The sequence below is a fragment of the Sorex fumeus genome, unplaced genomic scaffold, assembly GCF_029834395.1.
Source record: "Sorex fumeus unplaced genomic scaffold, SorFum_2.1 ptg000142l, whole genome shotgun sequence".
In the NCBI taxonomy this organism is placed as follows: Eukaryota; Metazoa; Chordata; class Mammalia; order Eulipotyphla; family Soricidae; genus Sorex; species Sorex fumeus.
In genome coordinates this window covers 1350742-1371590 of record NW_026606199.1, presented here as the reverse complement: position 1 = coordinate 1371590, position 20849 = coordinate 1350742, and the positions used below count along the sequence as shown (strand labels likewise).

The following is a 20849-nucleotide window of genomic DNA, read 5'->3' as shown; positions in this document are numbered from 1 at the left end:
TTATCTCACCCGTGAATGGTTAAGTCCTTGTCTGCCCATCTCCTAAGCTGCTTGTTGCTAGTTGAGCCTTCCGGGTTATGGATTTTGTTGGGTTTAGTTGGCTTCTTGGTTACTTTCCCATCTCATTTGGTGGCTCCTACTGGGATGCAAGTTTATTACGTAAATTGTGTAAATGTGTGACTACTCAGTGTTGTGTGAGATTGTGTAAATATGTGATCCTAGAAATTTCAGGATCTGTACCAACGGGCCCGTGAGTGAGTAGACGTGGTGGCTGTGGGGTGTGGGCATGGCTGTGGGAAGCACATGAGGCTCCCGGGGAGGCTGCCCACCCCCACTCCGAGAGGACCCCAGAGTTCTCTGCCTGAAAAGCTGGTGTCCCTGGAGTTCTGTAGTTTGGCGTCTGCAGAGATGAATTGTGACGCAGTGGGTCGGACTGTTGGCGGGGTGGCAGCTGGGGGTCAGGCTGTAGGGGCCCGGTCACTCTCCATTGGAGGGAACCCCAGAGATTCCAGCCAGGAGATCCACGGAGCCAATCCTAGTGGCTTGGCGTCCATCTCCTTGGAGACTTAGTCCTGAGCACTCAGAGCGAGGCCAGTGGGTGTGGCAGTTCCACGAGCCCTTTAAGTGTCCCTCAGCTCCCTGTCACCTTCAGTCCAGCTCTGTCCTTGCTCTGAGGGAGGCAGACGCAGGACTGGTGAGGAAGAGCAGCCAGGACCAGCGGGGGTCACAGTGGGCTGAGTCCCACACCCAGACAAGGAACGGAGCTGGTGGGTGAGGGGGCTGCCTCAGACATGCCCAAGGGGTATGGGGACTCGCTTCCAGGTGCTCAGTGTGTTGGTGGCAGCAGACACAATCTGGGAGAGCCGGATGGGGGCTCAGCCTGTGCTACATCTGGAGACGGATTCGGGGGGTTCTGGTCCTGAGGATTCAAGGTGAAGTTCCCACAAGTGAAGCCTGTTGGCCCCAGGCCTCAGCAGCCGAGTGAACTCAGCGCACAGCCGAGCCCCCTGGGGGTCCTCAACCCCCAACCCCCGCCAGCCCCTGGCTTCAGTGTCTGGCGTCACCAGGCACACTTGGGGGTATGGCTTGGGGGGTGGGTGGGTAAGGATGGGGAAGAGAGGAGGAGCCAAGAGAGTAGAGGTGGCCCAGGTCTCCCTGACTTGGCAGGACACAGGAGGGACAGGAGGCGCACAGGTGGCAGGGGAGGGGGTGACACACCAAACTCGTAAGGTCACATCGTCTATGGTACTGCAACAGCCAGGCACCTGGGGCTGGGCCCCCGGGCTGGGGTCCTTCCAGGGAGAGCCCCCGGGTGTCTCCTGGTGCCGGCTCACTTCTCCCCGTTGGGCACCCCTGGGCTTCGCTACTCCTAGGACCGGGAAGCGAGCAGGAGCCCGGGCCCTGCCAGGCACCCTGAGCCCACAGAACCTTGATCATCACCTGGATGACCTGCTCAGAGCTGCAGAGATGGGGCCCGGGTGCGTGTCGGGGGAGCCGGGCTCTCCCTGCCCGTCATGCCAGCGCAGGGCCCCGTCAGCTGTCAGCACCAGGCAGCTGTTGTCTGCGTGTATACACGGGCTTGTGGGCATGTACATACGTGCACACACAAGCATGTGTACATACACACAAGCACACGCGCGCACACACGATGCTCGCACAGATGCACGTGTGCACACACACACACATGCACACACGCACTTGCACACACATGCACATACACATTGAGTGAAAAGATGTGAAAGAAAGTTTGATGCAGAGCAGTGCTGGGCTGTGGCCTTTACCTCACAGCTCGTTCCTCCCCTGTCCACTGTCTCAGAAGCATTTTCAACCCCAGGGACCCCCGGGGGCGTCCACACGGGCCTTTGGCTCTGACACTGGTTTGCACCGCAGCTGGCTCAGGCATCTTCCTGCTTGTAGACCTGACTAGTCCCCAAGTTCAGACACCCCCTTTCTTTTGGGGATGTCGGAGGGGTTCCCCAGTGGGGGGCAGGGGGAGTCAGGCCCACCCCATGTCGGTTCCAAAGTCCTCTCCTTGCATAATCCTAGAACACTGCGCAAGGCCAAGCCCAGGACAGTGGGGGTCACGTCACCAGGGGGAGACCCCAGCGGAGTAGAGGAGTAGAAGTAGGCGGGGGTCTTCTCCGGAACTCAGAGCCTGCGCCCCTGCACCCCACACCTGGTGGAGCTAAGTCACATCTTCAGTCCCTCCTGGCGCTGCCCAGCAAGCCTCGAGCCCAGCAAGCATCAAGCGCTGGGCCTGGTCAGGCCTGGAGAGGGCGGCTGGGGGCCCCCGCGCTCTTGCCCCTCGCAGAGCCCCGCTTCACGGCAGCGGGCTGGAGTGCGGACGTGGGGGTCGTGCAACTTCCCTGGTATCGGGGCAGGGGCTGGGGGAACAGCCACAGCTCGGCCAGGTGCCCCGGAAATGTGTGTCGCCTTTGCCCGCTGAATCGAGTCCTCTCTCCTTCCTTCCAGATAACTTATTCAAGCCCAAAGAAAGATGCATTTCAGAGAAGGAGATGCATTTGCGATCTAAAAGGTACTGGGCACTGTGGGACGCCCTCTCCTGTGACGGCCGCGGGGCAGATTGAGCCTGAAAGCTGACTGGCCGAGGGTGTGGGGGGTAACTGGACATCGGGATGTCCGTGTTGGAAAATCCCTGGGAACGGGGCAGGTCCGGGGTTCCGAGCCCAGAACAGCAAGGCTGTGGATCCTGATGGGACCGACGGGACACACTCTGGAGCAGGAGGGCAGCTGCCTCCCAGCCCTGGCGGCCAGCAGGCAGGGGTCCACGTGTCACGGGGAAGCCACCAGCTCCCAGCTGCCTCCTGACACATGGGCCAGCTGCCCGCCTTGCCTCTGCCTCGGTGGCCACTGGAGGCCCGCTAATCCTCCCAGCTGACGCCCACAAGGGCCGCCATTCATCCTCCCTGTGCCGAGGGTGGGGGCAGGGGTCCACGCTGACTCCTTGGAGGAGCACCCGGGGAGCCACCACAGCCGCCGGGAGCACCGTCAGCTTCTCACCACTCCCGTTTCCCTGAGAACACACGTCTGTGTGTGGGAGGCAGACAAATAGGCAGATAGACAGACATCCCACCCCGGCTCAGCGCAGGTCCACTCTCTGGAAAGTGCCCAGTGCCTGTCCTCCCTCTCTCCCCCCAAGCAAGTCCACCCTCCGCTGCTGAGCCGTCCACTGGGGCTTCACTAACTGGCTGGGCCCAGGGTGGGTTGGGCCAGCTCATCGGGCTCCCTTCCAGCAGACCCTGGAATGGCCTTTCCTTCCTCTCCGTTCTCTGTTACTGACAGGGTGTTGAGGGACGTCTTGTCTTTAAAATCCACACACTGGTGCCAATGCCAGAGTCCCTCCTGGCCACCAGCCCGCCAGCCCCTCACCGTCCCCAGGGACAGCCCGAGATAGATCCTCGGCCCTTCACCTGGGCCTATCTCTCAGCCGCACGATCATCTCCTGCTTTTAACCATGACCGGGCTGTCACCATTTTGTCACCAGCCTCCTTCACTTTGTGATGTTTTTCTCATGCCAGGTGGTCCCTGGCCACAGCCCACAGCCCCTTGGCAACACACACACAGAGCAGCCCTGGGTGTGAAGCTCCAATGCTAGGGTGGAAGCTCTTTGGAGAAAATTCTGAAGCAGAAAAGCCCACAGACAAGGCCCAGGGGGTCCGTGGGTAGTGGGCACTGGGACGGGTTCAGAAGCGGCTGTCCCGGCCACACCCCTGCAGGCCCCAAGTCTGTCCTGTCCTCTCCGGAGCTGGTGGCATTCATTCCCCTTCACTCCTGGACCACAGGATGAGGCCCGGGATATAGAGGCACTTGCTGACTCCAGCGCGTGGTGAGGGGACGAGGTAGACTCACTGTCCCTGGCCCCGTGTTGACCCAGTGAGGGGACAGGCCACAGCCTCTGGGCTCGCTGGGGCTGTGTCACTGGCCAGGGGCCTCTTCCTTTCCTGAGACGGCTGCTCGGTTGACGGCCCAAAGCCAACCTGTCCCCGCTGTCCTGGAGGTTTGTACACTCTGTGGCCACGGGAATACCGGAACAAAGGTCTTCTGCCTTTCCACTGGGAGAAAGAATGAAATATTCTAGCCTCTGAGCCAGGGGCCTAGAACCAACTGCCACACTCAGGCCATGGTGGCCAGCCCTGGAGCCCAGTTGGAGGGCTGGGGTCCTCCCAGCCAGCTTCAGTTAGGAAGTGGGGAAGGAGGGTCCCGAGTGTATGGACACAGCTGAATCGGGAAGACTGTGCGCCAGGAGCACCCATGGGTGTTTGATGCTGGTATGCTTTCTTCTCCCGTCACACACCTGCAGTCCCCTACCTGAGTCACAGAAAGGTCACGGTTATCCCAGGAATTGAGGCAAGTTCGTGCCCAGTAGGGCAAAGCCGTGGGCTTAGATCTCCCACTCTTTTAATAAGGCAGCAGTTGATTCTTTTAGCAACTGGCGAGACCCCGGAAGGGCTGGCGGTGGGGAACTGTCCCAGGCCCGCTGTCCGTGTGGACCTGTCCTCCCCAGGTCTGAGCGTTTCCTGGTGGCACGTGTGCGCAGGAACCAACAGCCACGAGGCCTTGGTGCCCTGGAAATGCCATCTGCATGTGTTTCAGAATCTATAATAACCTGCCGGAAGTGAAAAAGAAGAAGGAAGAACAGAAGAAACGGGTCATCCTGCAGAGCAACCGACTCCGGGCTGAAGTCTTCAAAAAGGTAACGCCTCTGGGCCGGCGGGGTCGCCTCTGGGCTTTCGGGCCGCCCAGGGTGACCGTGGCCCACGTCTGTCTCCTGCCTCCCTAGCAACTGCTGGACCAGCTCCTCCAGAGGACGGCCGTCTAACCCCGGCCTGCGCCCTGCCTGGGCCCCGGGGTCCCGTCAACGCTGGATAAGCCATTAAACGTCACATTCTCCCCGCAGCTGCTTTGACTACAGACAGTTCCTTTTTCTAAAGGAAAGCACAGCTTCCAGAAACGCCAACCCCACCCCAGCAGAAGAAATAACCCCAATGGGGACTCTCCGGGGGAAGGGGTCCCCTCCCCTCGGCATGGCACCCTCACCTCTTGGTTGTTGTTAATTTCCACCTTGACCTTGTGCTCCCGGTGGCTTGTGCTTTGCACTCCAAGAGAAAGGCACAAAGTCCAAGTTCCAGGACAAAATCCCTCCCCGAGGCGCCAATCCCCAACGCCTGCCACGTTCGCAGACCCCGACCCTGCGCCTGGAACTCTCAGAGCACTTTGGACACAGAGAGGCAACCTGAGTGACCCCAGTGGCGCACCCCCCCCCCCCAAGGTCCCTAGCAACCCCTTCCTCACTCCGTGTCGTTTCCACGGGAGCACTGAGACACGAGAAGCTGAAAACGTGGCAACTTCCCACCGCAACGCTTTCTCTCCCTGCCTGAACTGGTTTTATTAAAAGGAGCCGGAGGGTCCCGAGGCTGTCATTCATTCTCCCAAACGTTTGCAATGTCTGATATTTATAATGTGAGTTTGCAGAGTTGAGAACGACTAGATTTTATCAAAAACGGAAATAAAGGTATGATTACGAGGACGAAAAGATTTCCCTGTTGTCCATCCCGTCCCGTGAACTAGCGTGAGCTTGCGGCCACCGTGGTGGGTATTTGGAGCAAAGTCCCACGGAGGCCAAGCAGGGAGTGGCCGGGGCTATGGCCGTCCCCTCTTGCTCCTGCTCCTGTTCCCAGTCCTGCCCCTTCTCTCCCAGTCCTTCCCTTCCTCCTCCTCCTGCTTCTCCTCCTCTAGTTTCTCTTCCTGCCCCTTCGATTCTTCCTGCCTTTCTCCTCTTCCTGCCCTGTCTCTTCCTGCCCCGCTTCCTGCTGCTCCTCCTCCTCTTCCTGTTCCTCTTCCTGCCCTTTCTCCCTGGCTTTGCTGTCTTGCTCCCTCCCTCTTCCTCCTCCTCTGTAGGATAACACATTCTGTCCTTCCTGCATAGCCTCTGGTAGTTTAGGTTTATTGGGTTGCTCCCATCACAGTGCTCCCATTCCTCTGTGTTTATTTGTAACTTCTTTCTTTGTGCTCTGTTGACTTGTAAATATTGTTTTTCTCTTCTCCCTCAGTCCTTTGCATCGTTTATTCAGAGCAATGTCCTTTTTGTATGGACACAAGAAGACAGTATGTGCCATGCTTTTGTAATGTGACTCTCAGTGATATGTTCCTCCTGGGCATCTGTTCTCTCACCTAAGCCTCAGCTGCCCTTACTTCCTAGGGACCCCAAAAGCAGGGTCCCAACAAGGGACTGGATGGAACCAGGGCAAGCGGTGAGCTATGTGCGACCCTGGCATCCAGATGGGCCTGGTCAAAGTGTCTAATGCTTAAGTTAAGAGCTTGGTCGTGGGCAAATGCTGTCACGGTCCAAAAAGTAATAACTAGATTCATACCCTAATAGGATTAGGAAAGATTAGTCTGGCCTGAGCACTGTAGTCTGAGTCTGTGGCAAGATGTTCCCAGGAGAGCTGCCCTACAAGCCTCAATGGTGTATCTTTTACTGTGTCCATACAAAAATAACTAGTATTAAGATGTTGATTGAGGTTTTGGACTAGGGAAAGGAGAAAAACACCTCTTAAGGGGTATTTTGCCAGACAGGCAGTCAGGAAAGGCTTTGGTATGCCTCTGAGGTGGTGGTTCCTTCGAACCTGTTGGGCCCTCAGGAAGGGCTTATGTTGATTTGGCTACCAGACTGAGTGCAGTGTCAGCCCAGAGTGCTGGTGAGTTGGAGAGACAAGAGGGTTGGAGAGATGAGAGAAAGAGCAGAGAAGCAAGAAGGGGTGCAGAGAGACTAGCAAGGGGGACAGAGAGAGAAGAACGTAGGAGAAGAATACAGGAGTAGAGACGTGGAGAGAGAGAGAGAGCCCAGGCTGCGAGATGGAGCACGGTGAGATGAGTGGGAGAGACAGGAGGAGACGGGAATGAGAGGCGGTGTAAGACTAGAATGGGGAACTCAGAGAGACTGGGCAGGCGTGTGGGGAGAATGGAATAAGGGGCATCTGATCAATCAACCGTCTTGGCCCTCCTTTCATCCACCGTCTTCCCCATGACCTGGGCCGCCCCGGCTGGGGGAGCGGCCCAAGACCCCCTGAACGCAGGCGGCTAGGGGAAGAGCCGTCGGGGCCTCTCTTGGCCGCCCCTTGAAGAGTTCATACACTCCTCCTCTTCTGCCTGTCCTCCCCCTCCTCCTGCTCACCACCTCAGAACACAGTAGGGGCATCTGTGTCACCCATGCTGGGGAGAGAAGGTTGCCCTGCAGAGAGCTGGCAGGGGAATCGGAGCAGCGGGTCTCACCGGGGCTCCTCCCGGGAGTGTGCTCAGGAGTTGGCGTCTCACCTCGCTCTGGGGCTGGTGCTCCTCTGTTAGCAACCACCAGCCCTTGCCCGCGCCCTGTCCCTCAGCAACGACCTCCTCTGTGTCCATGCCACAAGTCACGATTGAGCCCCCCAGTCCACGAGAGGCCCGAGCCCCAGCCACAAGGCAGGTACGAGCCAAGCGGCCAGGGTCACACCTGGAGGTTGTGCCCACAGGCTGGGTATCAGCCACATCCAATCAGAGAGGAGCGTGTAGCCACGGGGACAGGGACAGGAGGTCGCACAGGGGCAGAGGTGGGAAGGATTGGTCGATCAGCGCAGGGGGGCGGGGGTGGGGGGATACACCTCCCCATTCGAGCCCTGGACGGAAACTGGACTGGATTTCGCTGCAGATGGAAAGATCGTGGCTTCCTGCGGAACAAGGCTGTCCACGAAGCCAGGCTGATGGGTGCTGCCGCCCGGCTGGCCCCGAAACCTTCCAGCACGCAGGGCCGTCTCCTCTCTGGCTCTGCTCCAGCACCCCAAACAGGGGACACCAGTGACTGCAGGCCACAGGGACCACCACAGATCTGCATGCTGAGGGGAGCACTTGGCCCTGAGCAGCCAAGCAGCCTCTTCCCTGCTGCCCGTTGTCAAAGCGCTCCATGGTGCCATGACCCGGAAGCACTCCCAGAGGCCCCGCGCTCACCGTGCAGAGCTAGTGAAGGGGCCTCATGCCAGGTAGGGGCATACAGCCCCCACTGACACATGCACGACTCATTCTCAGACTCCTCGCTGGCCCTTAGAGGCCGACTCCGAGACCACCAGCCCCGCCGTGGCTGTGGCAGCCTCAGGGTAGGCACATAGAGGCATCTCGCTTACCCGGCCCGGTCACGCTCTCAGATGCAAGCGTGGTTTCAGCACCCGAGGCTTCCTCCCTCTTCACCACCCTCCCGGGTGCCTTGTGGGGGGCCGTGCTGAAGCCCCGTTTATGTGCTTAGTGCACTAAGAATGTTGTTTTCAGGACTGGAGTGATAGCACAGCGGGGAGGGCATTTGCCTTGCACGCGGCCGACCCAGGTTCGATTCTCAGCATCCCATATGGCCCCCTGAGCTACCGCTGTTAGGACGCGAATCGTGATCTCCCTTTAACGACAGAGACTCCAGAGACTGCAAACAGCAAGCAAGGTTTATTGCGGGACTGGCTAGCCAGGGTCAAGCCACCTACACAGACACGCAGGCCAGCTAGGTGAGGCAAGACCCCCAACTTCTTCAAAGGGGATCTTATATAAGCCTTCACTGGCCGTTACAGCAAAGCCCGCGCATTTCATAGCCAATAGATTTGTAACAACATATACTTTCTTAAAGGTACTTTCTTAACCAATCCACTTGAAAGTACATCACTCCTTAGCCCATAGATTCAAAGATCAGCATTTACGTACATAGGCATTGTGACTAGTGGGCATAGGTAACTCGGACATTTGATTATCACCTGGCTCCCTTTGATCCTGTGGAAGCAGATAAGGGAAAAGTTCCTAACAGAGGTAACTTATAAGGAAGGGCCAACAAATGGTTTCTGAATTTACATCCCAGCTGGGAAGAGTCAACAAATGGTTTCAGAATTTACATCCCAATAAGGAAGGGCTTCACAGCTAAGGCTCTACTAGGGAGGGGGCAGGAAAGGGAGAGTTACTTTTTTTTAAAATATTTTTTATTTTTAGTGAAACACCATGAGGTACAGTTGTAGATTTACAATTTTTTGTGCTTGGGTTTCGATTATACAATGATCAAATACCCATCCCTCCACCAGTGCCCATTTTCCACCACCATGGATAATGTCCCTCCCACCCCCATCCCTCCCATCTCACCCTGCCTCTGTGGCAGGGCAATCCCCTGTGTTCTCTCTCTCCTTTTGGGTGTTGTGGTCTGCAAAAGAGGCTTTGAGTGGCAAACATGTTCAGTCCATGGTCTACTTTCAACATGCATCTCCCCTCCTGGGAGGATCCTCCAAACACCCTTTATTTGGTGCTCCCTTCTCTATCTGAGCTGCCCTTTCCCCTAGAATGCCCGGCTGGCCTCTAAGCTATGGAGTAATCCTCCTGGTGTTGATCTCAGCTATTCTTGGGTATTAATCTCATATTTTGTTTCTTAAGTTACTTATTAGTAGAGTTTTAACTCTGGAATCTCCCTCAGGGTCCCTAGGGACCTTACACCGCCAGGAGTGATTCCTGAATGCAGAGCCAGGAGCAACCCCTGTGCATCGCCAGGTGTGACCCAAAAAGCCAAAAAAAAAAAAATATGTTGTTTTCAATCGAATCTATGGTATTACTTTAGGACAAGCTGAGGTGCAGATCTGCTGTACTTTTCTTGATTGTCTCTAATTTCTTCAACGAACGTTCAAAGCTTGTTGTTGGTGTTTCTGTTGTCTCAGCAATCACCGAAATGCAGCCCAGCTGCTCGGAGGCTGTTTTTGCACTTTCTAAGGAGTGGACGCCCGACAGCTAACATCGAAGTACCCGGGGAGCTTGCCCAGTGAAGCCAGTCCTCAGATGCCCACGCGGAGCTCTGCCCTGTGCCAACTTGAGGCCAGCCCTCTGACTGGAAAGTATGAATGAGAGCTGAGCTGAGAAGCGGTTCTGTGCCAGCACTCAGCCGCGGTGGTGCCCGGCGGGGCACTGCCAAGCCGCCCACGTCTCCCTGAGCTGGTGCCATCTCTGCCCAGAGCTGTAAGTTCAAGTTTGGTTTCGACTACAGTGATTTTTCCCCTCCATTGTAGTCATTGTTGGTGGTTCTGTAATGCTGATGAATGAATCTTCGTTAGCCCACATTTCTGTTTTAATCAGATTCTATAAAAATGTAATAACGTGTAGTAAGTACGTCAGGGCTAAAGTCAGAGCAGCCATGTCTCCAGCAAGTTGGTCATCCACTCGCTGCATCTTTTTGCTAGAATCAGACCTCAGGAGGGAGTGGAAGGACTTTGACATTCTCCTTTGGGGCGGGGAGGGCAGTGGAATTTGGGCCACACCTGGCTGATTCCTGGCTCTGTGCTCATTGGTCACTTCTGGATTGTTCTGGGGCCTATATTCAGTGCCAGGGATCAAACCGGGGGTTGGCTGAATGCAGGGCGAGTGCCTTACGCTCTGTACTATTTCTCTAACCTCATTTGCTGGATTGTTTGTTAAAATCAGCCTCCAGGAAAGACTCCAGGGATTTTGACTTTCTTTTGTTTGGAGGGTGGAGTTTGGGCCACACCCCGTATCACTTGGCATTTAACCCATCTGCTGATGCTCAGGGAATCACACCAGGGACCAGGATCAAAGCAGGGTCAGCTGTGCTCAAGGCAAATGTCCTTCTTGCTGTTTGTCTCTCCAGTCTGATTTTGACATTTTCAGGAATCGGTTCAGCGCCAAGAAGTGATTTGCCTTTCTGTTTTGGGTTTGGGGGCCACACCTGGCAGTGCTTAGGGGTTAACTCCCCCTTCTGGGGTGTCAGGGATCAAACCCCGGTTGGCTGTGCTTTAGGCAAGCACTTTGCCTGCTGTTCGATCTCTCGAACACCTCTGAGAAGGTTTCTTGACCTGTGCATGGAGGGAATGGGGGAGGGGGTACTCAAGCGGGGAGGTGGTTCTGGGCACGGACAGACAGCAGGAAGGACAATGGACATCAGGCAGGTCTGAGACGAGGCTGGAGCCACAGCGGCCCGACTGCCCTGTCATCTCGCTGACTTCATGTGGAAGGAGAAATTCCTATTTTGGTTATGGGTCCTCTCTGCCCGCCAGTAGCCGAATCATGGAAAAACAATTGCCCGCGTGTTTTTTTTTTTTTTTTTAGCCGGGCTCTCTTGCCAGCCACACTTCCTGGAAGCCGTGCGCTTGCTCCCGGTGAGTCAGCAGATGCTTGCTGGACTCCAGGACCCCATCTTTCCTCCAGGGTCAGACGCAGCCAGAGGAAGTTCTGCTGGGGAGCGGGGGCAGGGCTCCCATCCCAACGGACAGACAGTCCTGGAGCTGCGCGGTGACTCTCTGGGATGATCAATAGTCTGAGTATGTCCTGTGCAGACCAGCAGGGAGGGGGAGCGGGTGGTGGCCCCCGCCCCTTAAGGGCCTCACTGTGTCTCCGGGTGAGTCCCGGGAGTTTATCCGGGACATTCCTGCTGCCTCTGTTCCTGTGTGCAGACTCAGAGCTCTGATCCAGCCCACCACCCAGCACCCGCCTGTTGGAGGGGCCCTGCCTGCTCAGCTGAGACCCTCTGCTTCTCAGGAGAGCAGCTGTTGGTCCCCGGAGTGTGGCCCACCCTTTCCTCTCCAACCCCTGCCGCACCCCTCCCTTCATACAAATGTTTTCTCCACATGCGTAGCTACCAGCCCGAGTATCTCTTCCACGGCGGAGGGGTTTCCGGCCGCCAAGTTGCAGGTCTGAGCTGGGCCCCCCGGAGACCGTCTGAGGGGGCTGCCTGGACGTCCGTCTGCTGCCGCTCACTGTCCCTGAGCTGGCTTTTCCAGCCACGTTCCAAACGCTTGGCCTTACCTGGGAACCAGAGAGGGGATGGAGCCGGCCCCCCGGATGGCTCAGAGCCTCTCACCCCGCCGGGGACGCGGGCCTGGGATCAGCAAAAATGCAGTTTCAGTTCTGATCGGAGCTCAAACTCGTATTTTGTAAATTGCAGCTAAAAAAAACCAAGTTATTCGAGTAAGTCTCCTTTGAAAGTGGAACAGTGCTTAGGGTGACAGAGAAGTGTCCCCTTGACGACTCTTGCGATGTCCTGCCTTTGAACGTCTCCCATGTGCTAGCCCTGCAGTGTACCATGTAACTGACATGTAACTGACATCACAGCCCCCCTTTCTGTGAAACCCTTGAACAGCCATCAGGGCCAGCAGGGCTGGTCACTTTCCTCCATTCCCACCCCTTCACCTGACTCCATGACAAATCTTTGCATTTGGCTGCTTGATAAAAGGAAAGAAAAAGAAAGAATCCCCCCCCCCCCACACACACACAACAATGCGCTCTGCGTGCCCAGAGTTCCTCCTGGCTGGTGGTGTCATCGGATGCCTGGGAAGTGAGGGCAACGCCAGGCTGATCGGTGCCAACTATGTGCTCAGCGCTGATCCCTGCAGAGTGCCCGGGCAGAATCTTGGTGCTTTTGTTTAAAACATATACCTGCAAGCTGGCGGGCTGGGTTTAATTACGCTGCCAAAATTATCATTCAGAGTCTTTCTCTCCCGGCGAAAACGTTTCAGTGGCAGAAGCACATAGGACACTTTGGGGTCTGGGTAACCCCAAGACTGGACAGAGCCTCCCTCCATCAGCCAGGCTGGCAGAGATCTGGAGGTACAGGAGATGGGTGTGTGGACACCAGCATTTCCAGATGGGGTCACTGACTCATCGGTGATGTGGGTTTGGTCTAAGCAATCGTTCCGGTTGGTGTGTTCTCTGGCAAGGACCATTCATTCCCCAGCCACCCAGGGACACGCAGGAGGTTCCTGACCCACAGAAGGCCTGGGGTTATGCTGGAGAAGAGCTTCAGGCCCTTTCTCTGTCCACTCTTAGAAGCACATTTCACCAGCGAGCCACCTCCCGAAGCCACTCTGGCCTGGCCACCGTGTCAGCACTGCGGGCTTGTCCCTGGCCACGGCTCCCAGTGAGCGAAGGAAACTCCAGGAGTTTGCAGCAGTGTGTGGCTGGGAAGATGGTTGCCCACGGATGGCAGGGGCAGGATTCAGCACCAAGAGGCTGAGTTCTATGTCCTCCCTTCTGAACTCCCCCCGTGGTGCCCTTTTCCCCGGTCAGCAAGCAGCAATTACTAACCCTGCCTGTTTTACAGGCAGAGTCATTCGGGAGGGCAGGGGGTATGCACCGAAGCCCGATTAATAGCAGCGAGAGAGCTATTGTGTACACGTAGGGTATAATTTTTGAAGTCAGTTTGAATGTAATGTTGAAATGACTAGAATTCTGATGGCTACTTCACTGGTGCTTCGGCTGCTATGGAGACAGCATGGAGATTTCCCAAAAGGAAAGGAATAGATCAGGGCTAAAGGGAGAGTAGTACAGTGGTTAGGGTGGTGCTTGTCCTGCTTGCACGTGACCTGGGTTCGATTCCTGGCACAACATGTGGTCCCCCGAGCTCACTAAGAGTCGCCCCTGAGAATATAAAGTAACAAAATAGGAGACTAACACCCAAGAATAGCCGAGATAAGTACCAGGAGGTTCACTCCATGGCTTGGAGGCCAGCCGCACACGCTGTGGGAAAAGGCAGCTCAGATAGAGAAGGGAGCACCAAATAAAGGGTGTTGGGAGGATCCTCCCAGGATGGGAGATGCATGCTGAAAGTCGACTATGGAGCAAACATGATTGCCACCCAATGCCTCTTTTGCAAACCACAGCACCCAAAACGAGAGAGAGGCAGGGTGGCATGGGGGAATGGGGGGATGGGGGGTGGGAGGAAGACTGGGATCAGTGGTGGTGGAGAATGGGCACTGATGGAGGGATGGGTACTCGATTGTTGTATAACTGAAACCCAAGCACAAACATTTGTAAGTCTACAACTGTACCTCATGGTGTTTCACTAAAAGGTAAAGGTAAAGGTAAAGGCCCTCCCGTTGATCGTCGATTTGCTCGAGCGGGCCCAGTAACGTCTCCATTGGAGACTTTGTTGTTACTGTGTCTGGCATATCGAATACTCTCGGTAGCTTGCCGGGCTCTCCGAGAGGGGCGGAGGAATCGAACTCGGGTCGGCCATGTTGGCCGCTTGTAAGGCAAACGCCCTACCCGCTGTGCTAATTTTTTTAAAAAAGTGGCTCCTAATTGCAGAGCCAGGAGGAAGCCCTGGGTACCACCAGATGTGTCTCTCACTCCCCCTCAAAAACAATCCACCACAACTAACAACAAAAATAGAGGTTCCAGGGCTGGAGTGATAGTACAGCAGATAAGGCATTTGCCCTGCACGCAGATGACTCGGGGTTTGATCCTCGGCATCTCTGAGCACCACCAGGAGTGATTCCTGAGTGCAGAGCCAGGAGTAAGCCCTGAGCATCACAAGGTATGACCCCCCAAAAACAAACAAAAAAAATAGAGGTTCCATAGGACCCAATGATTTCACTTCTTGGCACTTACCTCCCAACACAAAAATAAGGTAAAGGTAAAGGCCCTCCCGTTGATCGTCGATTTGCTCGAGCGGGCCCAGTAACGTCTCCATTGGAGACTTTGTTGTTACTGTGTTTGGCATATCGAATACTCTCGGTAGCTTGCCGGGCTCTCCACAAAAATAATGGTTCAAAAATACATGTGCACCTATGATCATTGTAGCACTAAAGCCCCAAAGTCAGGATATGGTGGGGGGGAACCCAAATGTCCAACAACAGATGACTGGGCAAAGAAGATGCCATCTACAAACACCTGGTAGAATATTATACAGCTGTAAGAAGAATGAAACCTTGAAGTTCGTGGCAACAGAAACAGAGCTGGAGAGAATTATGTTAAGTGAAGTAAGTCAGAGGAAGAACAAATACCAGATGTTCTCGCTCTCCTGTGGTTTATAGAAAGACAAAACATGGGAATAGACATTTCAATAAAGACAAACCCCAGGGGGAGAGTGGACAGTGGGAAGGGCGCTGAGCTCAGGGCGTGAGCCAGGGGCCACCTGGCGTCCCTAAAGACCAGATCTGCCATCTCGGGACACCAGAGTCTGTCGCCTGGGATGCAGGAGGGACTCAGGCCTTGGGGGCGGTTGGAGGTTAGGGTCCAGTCTTCACCCATGGCCTCCAAATTTCCACAACGTAAATATTAGGTAGGTCCGGAGGCATCTTGGGTGCCACACCCCCACCCCTAAGCATAACTGTGGGTTAGGGAGGTAAGACAAGGGAGCAGTCCTTGGCAAACCTCATTTCTGGTGTTTTGGCAGTAGCCAGGGGCCACTCACCATCAGCATGGCAGTAGCGCTTGGTGTTGCTCGGGGGACCATGCAGTGTCGGGGGGTGGAACTCAGGCCTCCCACATGCACACCATGCTCACTGCAGGGTGTGCTCTCGGACCCTGCCTCAAAACCTCCCAGCAAGCTGTCAGTGGTGGCGGCACCATGAAAAGTCACAGGTTTCCGGTCTAGGAGAAAGGCCCACCTGGACTGTTCTGGAAGGCTGGGGTAGGGCTGAGGGTCATGCTTTGTGAGGTCGAGAAAGACCCTCATGTGCTCAACGACAGGCTGCACTTAGCAAAAAAAAAAAAAAAATAGCCTAAGTTTCTGTTCCCCTGCAAAACATTCCCTGGAACTGTCCTTGGCCAAAGCTGAAACTCCCCTAGATGCCTCTCGCCAGTCCTATGATAAGGAGGATATCTCTGGGCACAGCGGGTGGGCATGACCGAGTAGCTCACAGACTTGTGACTGCCTCATCGAAATTCTTGGCAAAGCCGCCAACTGTCACCAACAACTGTGCCAACTTTGCTTATGTAACCGCATGTGATACAACGTTCCCTGGAACTAAGGTCGGGGTCCTTGTCAAGAGGCCACTGCGTTGGGTGAGGCTTGGACCCTAGCTCCGGCTAGCAATAAAGGTTTTTTTTGGCTTTTGCCATTCTTGCCTGTGGAACTGGCCTCCCTGCAAATAGGAAACCCAGAACCCGGGTCTAACAGCTTCTTCTCCACAGACGCAGGCACCCAGCGGGGCTGGCTCAGACTCCCGCCAGCAGGCTCCCATCTGGATCTGTGGTGTCCTGCTACCTCTGGATCGGCCCAGCAGTTCCTTCTTCCTCCTTCACTTCCCTCCATATCAGGCCTGGCCCAGCTCTCTCCACCTCTGAATCAAATCACTCCTGGGCCACCCAGTTCTCCTCATCTCTCCCTGGCTGGTGCTGAGTCTCTGCGGTGCAGTGCATGACGGGTAAGGTGTGCACGGGCGCTCAGCCACAGGGAGCGGGAAGATCCAGCCTCTGAGTTCCCCTGCCGGGTCATGGCCGCTGACACAGGAGCAACAGGAAGCGTCACACGGTGCGCTGGATGCAGAGACGTGAGCGTGGACGCGGGTGGCATCCTTCCTGCTGTAGAATGCAGTTTCCCATGCACATGTGTCATGAGTGGCCCATCAAAGAGTAACACCACATGAAACATGCGTGTCAGCTTCAGCCTCGGTACCACATGTGCGGGTCTGCGCCACGCCCGTTTTAGGACTGACTCTGACTCCTTGGGGCTGGGTTGAAAGGAGACAGTGATACAAGGTCAGTTGGCTGTGACCAAAATAAGACCAGTTCCTCTGCTCAAGGAGCAAGCAGAGGATCGGTAATTCTGGGGAGGAAGCGAGATTCTGCCCGGGCTCACTCTGAGAAGGCACAGAGGTGCTGAGAACACAGTCTCTTTTTTTGGGGGGGGGGAGGGGTCAGCACACTGCCTCCAGCTCCTGCTCCCAGCAGTGCTCTGGCTCTTGGCACTTAGGCCCTTTGACATGATCCTGAGTTTTCAGAAACACAGGAACACCTCCTGTTCACCTGTCAAAAGGGACATCAGTCACTACTGGGTCTATAGGGGACCCAGGGCTGGGGGGTGGGGAGGGGTGGGGGGAGACTTCTGAGGCTGCTCAGGAACCAGGGGCTGCTTGTGGCAGTATCCACTGGCAGTTAGTTCAATGGAAAGGCCTCAGGATGTTACTCGGGGCCCGTGGTATCAGGGTTCCAGGGGGCCAGCGCAGTGGGGACCTTCAGGGCTACATCTGGTGATGCTCAGGCAGCCACTGGTACCAAGGACCAAACCCAGGTGGGCACCTGCTAGGCGTGGCTGATCCACGGTACTAGCCCCCAGCCCTGGGAACATGGTCTTTCCAAGTGATTTGGTGCTGACTTTCATGTTCTCCAGGGGGCTGGAAAGTTCTGGAACCAAAATGAAGTTCACCATAATAACGGGACTGTTGGCTCCTAAGTAACGTTAAAAACTTGATCACTTGATCACTTGTCTTCCCGTTAATGGTCGATTTGCTTGACCGGGTGCCAGTAACGTCTCCATTTGTCCCTGTCGCGTGCTAATGTAGCCCAATGGTGGCTGTTCGCTCTAGGAACACGAAGAGCCTCAAACCGATCGTTCATGATCTTGATGAAGAAGTCTGAATGTTAAAAACACTCCCCCAAAAAGCGTCAGAAAAACAGTCCCCACACTGAGTCCAGCTCCTGGTCCCAGTAGTGCTCCATCTGTGCACTCAAGCCCTGTGGTGTAACCTTGGATTTTCGGAAATAGTGGGACAGGCACACCTCTCCTTCACATCCCGGAAGGGACACCAGTCCTTGTAGGGGACCTCGGGTGCAGGGAAGAACTTTGTCCCCATGGCCAGCCCTGCAGACGGAAAAGCACCCCTCATCTGGTTTACAGGCCACTCGCCAGACCACAGAGTGGCAGGACAGTTGGACATGAACACTTGAATTCCCTTCACAGCCTCACAACAGTGCTCGGGAGTCATCAGAGACCAGAAAGACCATCCAGGACCCTTTCGGTTGTGGGCTGTGGAACTGAGTGAGGGCGCTGAGCTCGGCGGGGGGTTGGGGAGCCCACAGCCCTCCCAGCCAACGTTCTTCATGTGCCAGCCCACAGTCCAGACTCATTTAACGCCAGGAGGAAGAGCCTTTGGCATCCTGATGAGACTGGCACATTCAGAGTGGCATGGCCGTAGACTCTTCGGCATCCAGAGAGCCAACAAATCTCCAAGCTGTCAACCCAAAAGCAGGCAGGATGCTCTCATCCTGAAGAACACCCCGGCCTCGCCAGGCAGCACCTGGGCTTCCCCAAGCCCAGCCCCTCTCCTTCCCTCCTGTCCCCCCGAAAGGCTGGTTGTGGGTCCTTTGCAGGGAGGCTGACCCGCGCTCTTGAGCACAGCCCAGGGGAAGTTCTGCTCCGCACGCTCTTGGCCAGGTGTGGACATGACTTGGACTTCATTTGGGGGACAGGAGTGGCGTGGGGTCTCATGTGTGGGCACTCGGGCTAGTCCTGGCTCTCTGCTCAGGGGGCCCTGTGCGGGGCCACAGATCAAACTGGAGCCCGCCGCGTGCCAGCCAGGCTCATTCCTGCCTGCCCCCTCCCCCAGCCCCGGCACTGGCTTTGGAAAGCGGGGATTGGGGGCCTGCAGGGGGTGGCTGGTCGTTGTGGTAAACAGGGATCTGAGCTCTGAAGAGACGGGGGCCCAGCCTGGGGCACCCAAGGAACTGAACTGGACTTGGGTGACCCTGGTGTGGGGAGGCCAGCCAGGACCCATCGTAGCAAATAGCCATCATTTCTATCATCAGTTCAACCGGAACTGTGACTTGGAGGGAAAAGAACGTTGTAAAAAATAGCCCCAGCCTGAATGCCAGGCCCAGGGCCGTGGCAGGAGAATGTCCCGGGGGCTGTGGCTCTCATGTCGATCAAGAGATGGAACAGCCAAGAGCCGGCGCGTCTTTGTGAAGACGTGGGGCCCGCAGGGGGAGCCCCGCTGAAGGCGGAGAGACACAGGATCCCCTGGGAAGAGGCCTTGAGCGCAAGCTTCGACCCTAAAATCGGGTTCATTGATTCCAAGTGAGATCTGCAAGGAGTTGCCACTTGGGAGGCTGGAGTTCTGAGGACTCACAGAGACGGCCCGTTCCGTCCGAGAGAACAGCGGCTCTTTGATGTTCCAAAGGACAGCCCACAGCTGCCCAGGTGGGGAGGGGACTGAGTCGGGGCCCAGAGTTGAGTGAGGGGCCGGCAGAAAGCAGGACCTGTGTCAGGCCGCCCATCCCCTCCACCCCCAGCGGGGAGCATGCAGTCAGAGGGACACTGGACTTGCGGCTTCAATCTGGAGACCCGAGTTGGAGTTGCTGAAGGATCCCAGGACCCGAAGTCCTGAAACTGCTTATTTCAGAACTTCTGGAAGCAGAGAGGACCCAGCCCAGGAAGGGCTCCATGCTGTACCACGGTTCAGTCCCTGGGTGAGCCTCCAGAGCACTGGGCTGGGGAGTCCAGCTTCCCTCCAATCCTCCCTCGTAAGTTAGTCATTCAGGGGTGAGGCCCTGCCCATGGGGACCTGGGCTCCAATGTTCGCCTGGAGTGACCCCCGAGCACAGAGGACTGAGCACCATTGGGTGTGACCTCCCCAAACAAACAAAATGCAGACATTCCATGTGGACTTTGCCGCATCCTTGAATTCTTGCACAGCCTGCAGGAAAGGGTGTGTCCACTGCCTTCACCACAGCTGGAGGGCACCTGGCACCTGGCCTTTGCTCTGGGGCTGGTCTGTGTGGCTCCTTCCTGGAGCTGGGACTGTGTCTTTCCTGGAAGGAAAAAGCTGCCCAAGTTTCTCGAGAAGGAAGCAGGGGGAAGACCCAGAGAGGAGGATCCTTGGCATTCGCCCCAACTCTTCAGGGCAGCTGCCCACCTCTCTGCACCATTCCTCCCCAGCTTTGGTACCATGAACTCCTACTCATGCCTCAAAACCTCTTCGGTCAGGAAACTGGCTGCTGGCCACAGCACCAAAGCCTCTACGTGAACACTTCCAAAACTCTTAAAATCCAGGTGGTTGTTTTTTTTTTTTAATTTTTTGGTGTGGAAAGGATAATTTATTGGCATTTTATTAGCATGAGAAAGTCATCGCATGGGAAGATCATCGTCTGTTAAAGCAGAATCACTGAGCTAGGTATGCCTCTTACGACCTCAAGATGGTTAATTGCTAAATTGATAACAGTAGGTCTGATCTCAAACCGGTCTGTCTCCAGGTGGCATGGAGCAGGGGCCGCGGCATCCTTTCTGTGTGCTTTATACCGTTTCTAAACGCTCTCCCCAGCAGCAGGGCATTCTTTGAGTTGCGACGTAAACGGCTCGCACGAGCTGCTGTCAGCATTGCAAGGGGCTCGCGGGAAGACTGGGCGCCTCAGCTTGGCCTCCCTGCTACGGGAACAGAGGGGGAGGGTCCCTCGAGGGTGAGGGTCCCTCGGGGCTCCTGTTTTCCTGCTGGCCGGAAGTCTCATCCCTCCACATCCAGCACTGGATTGTAGAATGGAAACTCTCTGGACCCTTCTCCCCTCCGACTCAGAATACCTCTTTCCCTTCACATCACCTTGTTTCCCATGTGGTGGCCTTGGCCTGTGACAGTCCAGCAGTTCCAGAGGCCCCGTTACACCCACCCCTCTCCCCCGTGCCATGGTGCTGCACCCACGACTCCAGACTCAGAAAATGCAGGATAAGGAATTACGCCGGGCGGTGCTCGCAGGGCCACATGGTATGCCGGGGATCGAACACAGGTCAGCTGTGTGCAAGGCAAACGCCCTCCCCGCTGTACTATCACTCTGACCCCGACAATTTTTAAATTAACAATTTGTAAATTCTTGTCCTTAATCACTTGATCACTTGATACCCCGTTATTCATCGATTTACTCTAGCGGTGCCAGTAGCGTCTCCATTCATCCCTGTTGCGTGCTAGCGTAGCCCAATGGCATCTGTTCGTTCTAGGAACATGCAGAGCCTCAAACCAATTATTCAGGGTCTTGACGAAGAAGTCTGACCATCTTGTAGGTGGGCGTCCACACGATCTTTTGACATCCCGTGGAATCCAGTCAGTTATGGCTCTAGTCCAGCGGTTGTC

General features: G+C 55.9%; 1 protein-coding gene across 1 annotated transcript in view; it reads left to right on the top strand.

Annotated features, from left to right (window-relative positions):
* Positions 1-4840, top strand: part of CUNH10orf90 (chromosome unknown C10orf90 homolog) — a 50079-nt gene extending 45239 nt beyond the window's left edge. The window contains exons 5-7 of the mRNA XM_056106703.1: positions 2473-2536; positions 4615-4714; positions 4802-4840. Of these exons, the coding sequence (XP_055962678.1) occupies positions 2473-2536; positions 4615-4714; positions 4802-4840 (203 nt within the window). The remainder of the gene's footprint in view (positions 1-2472; positions 2537-4614; positions 4715-4801) is intronic.
* Positions 4841-20849: the final 16009 nt, after the last annotated feature.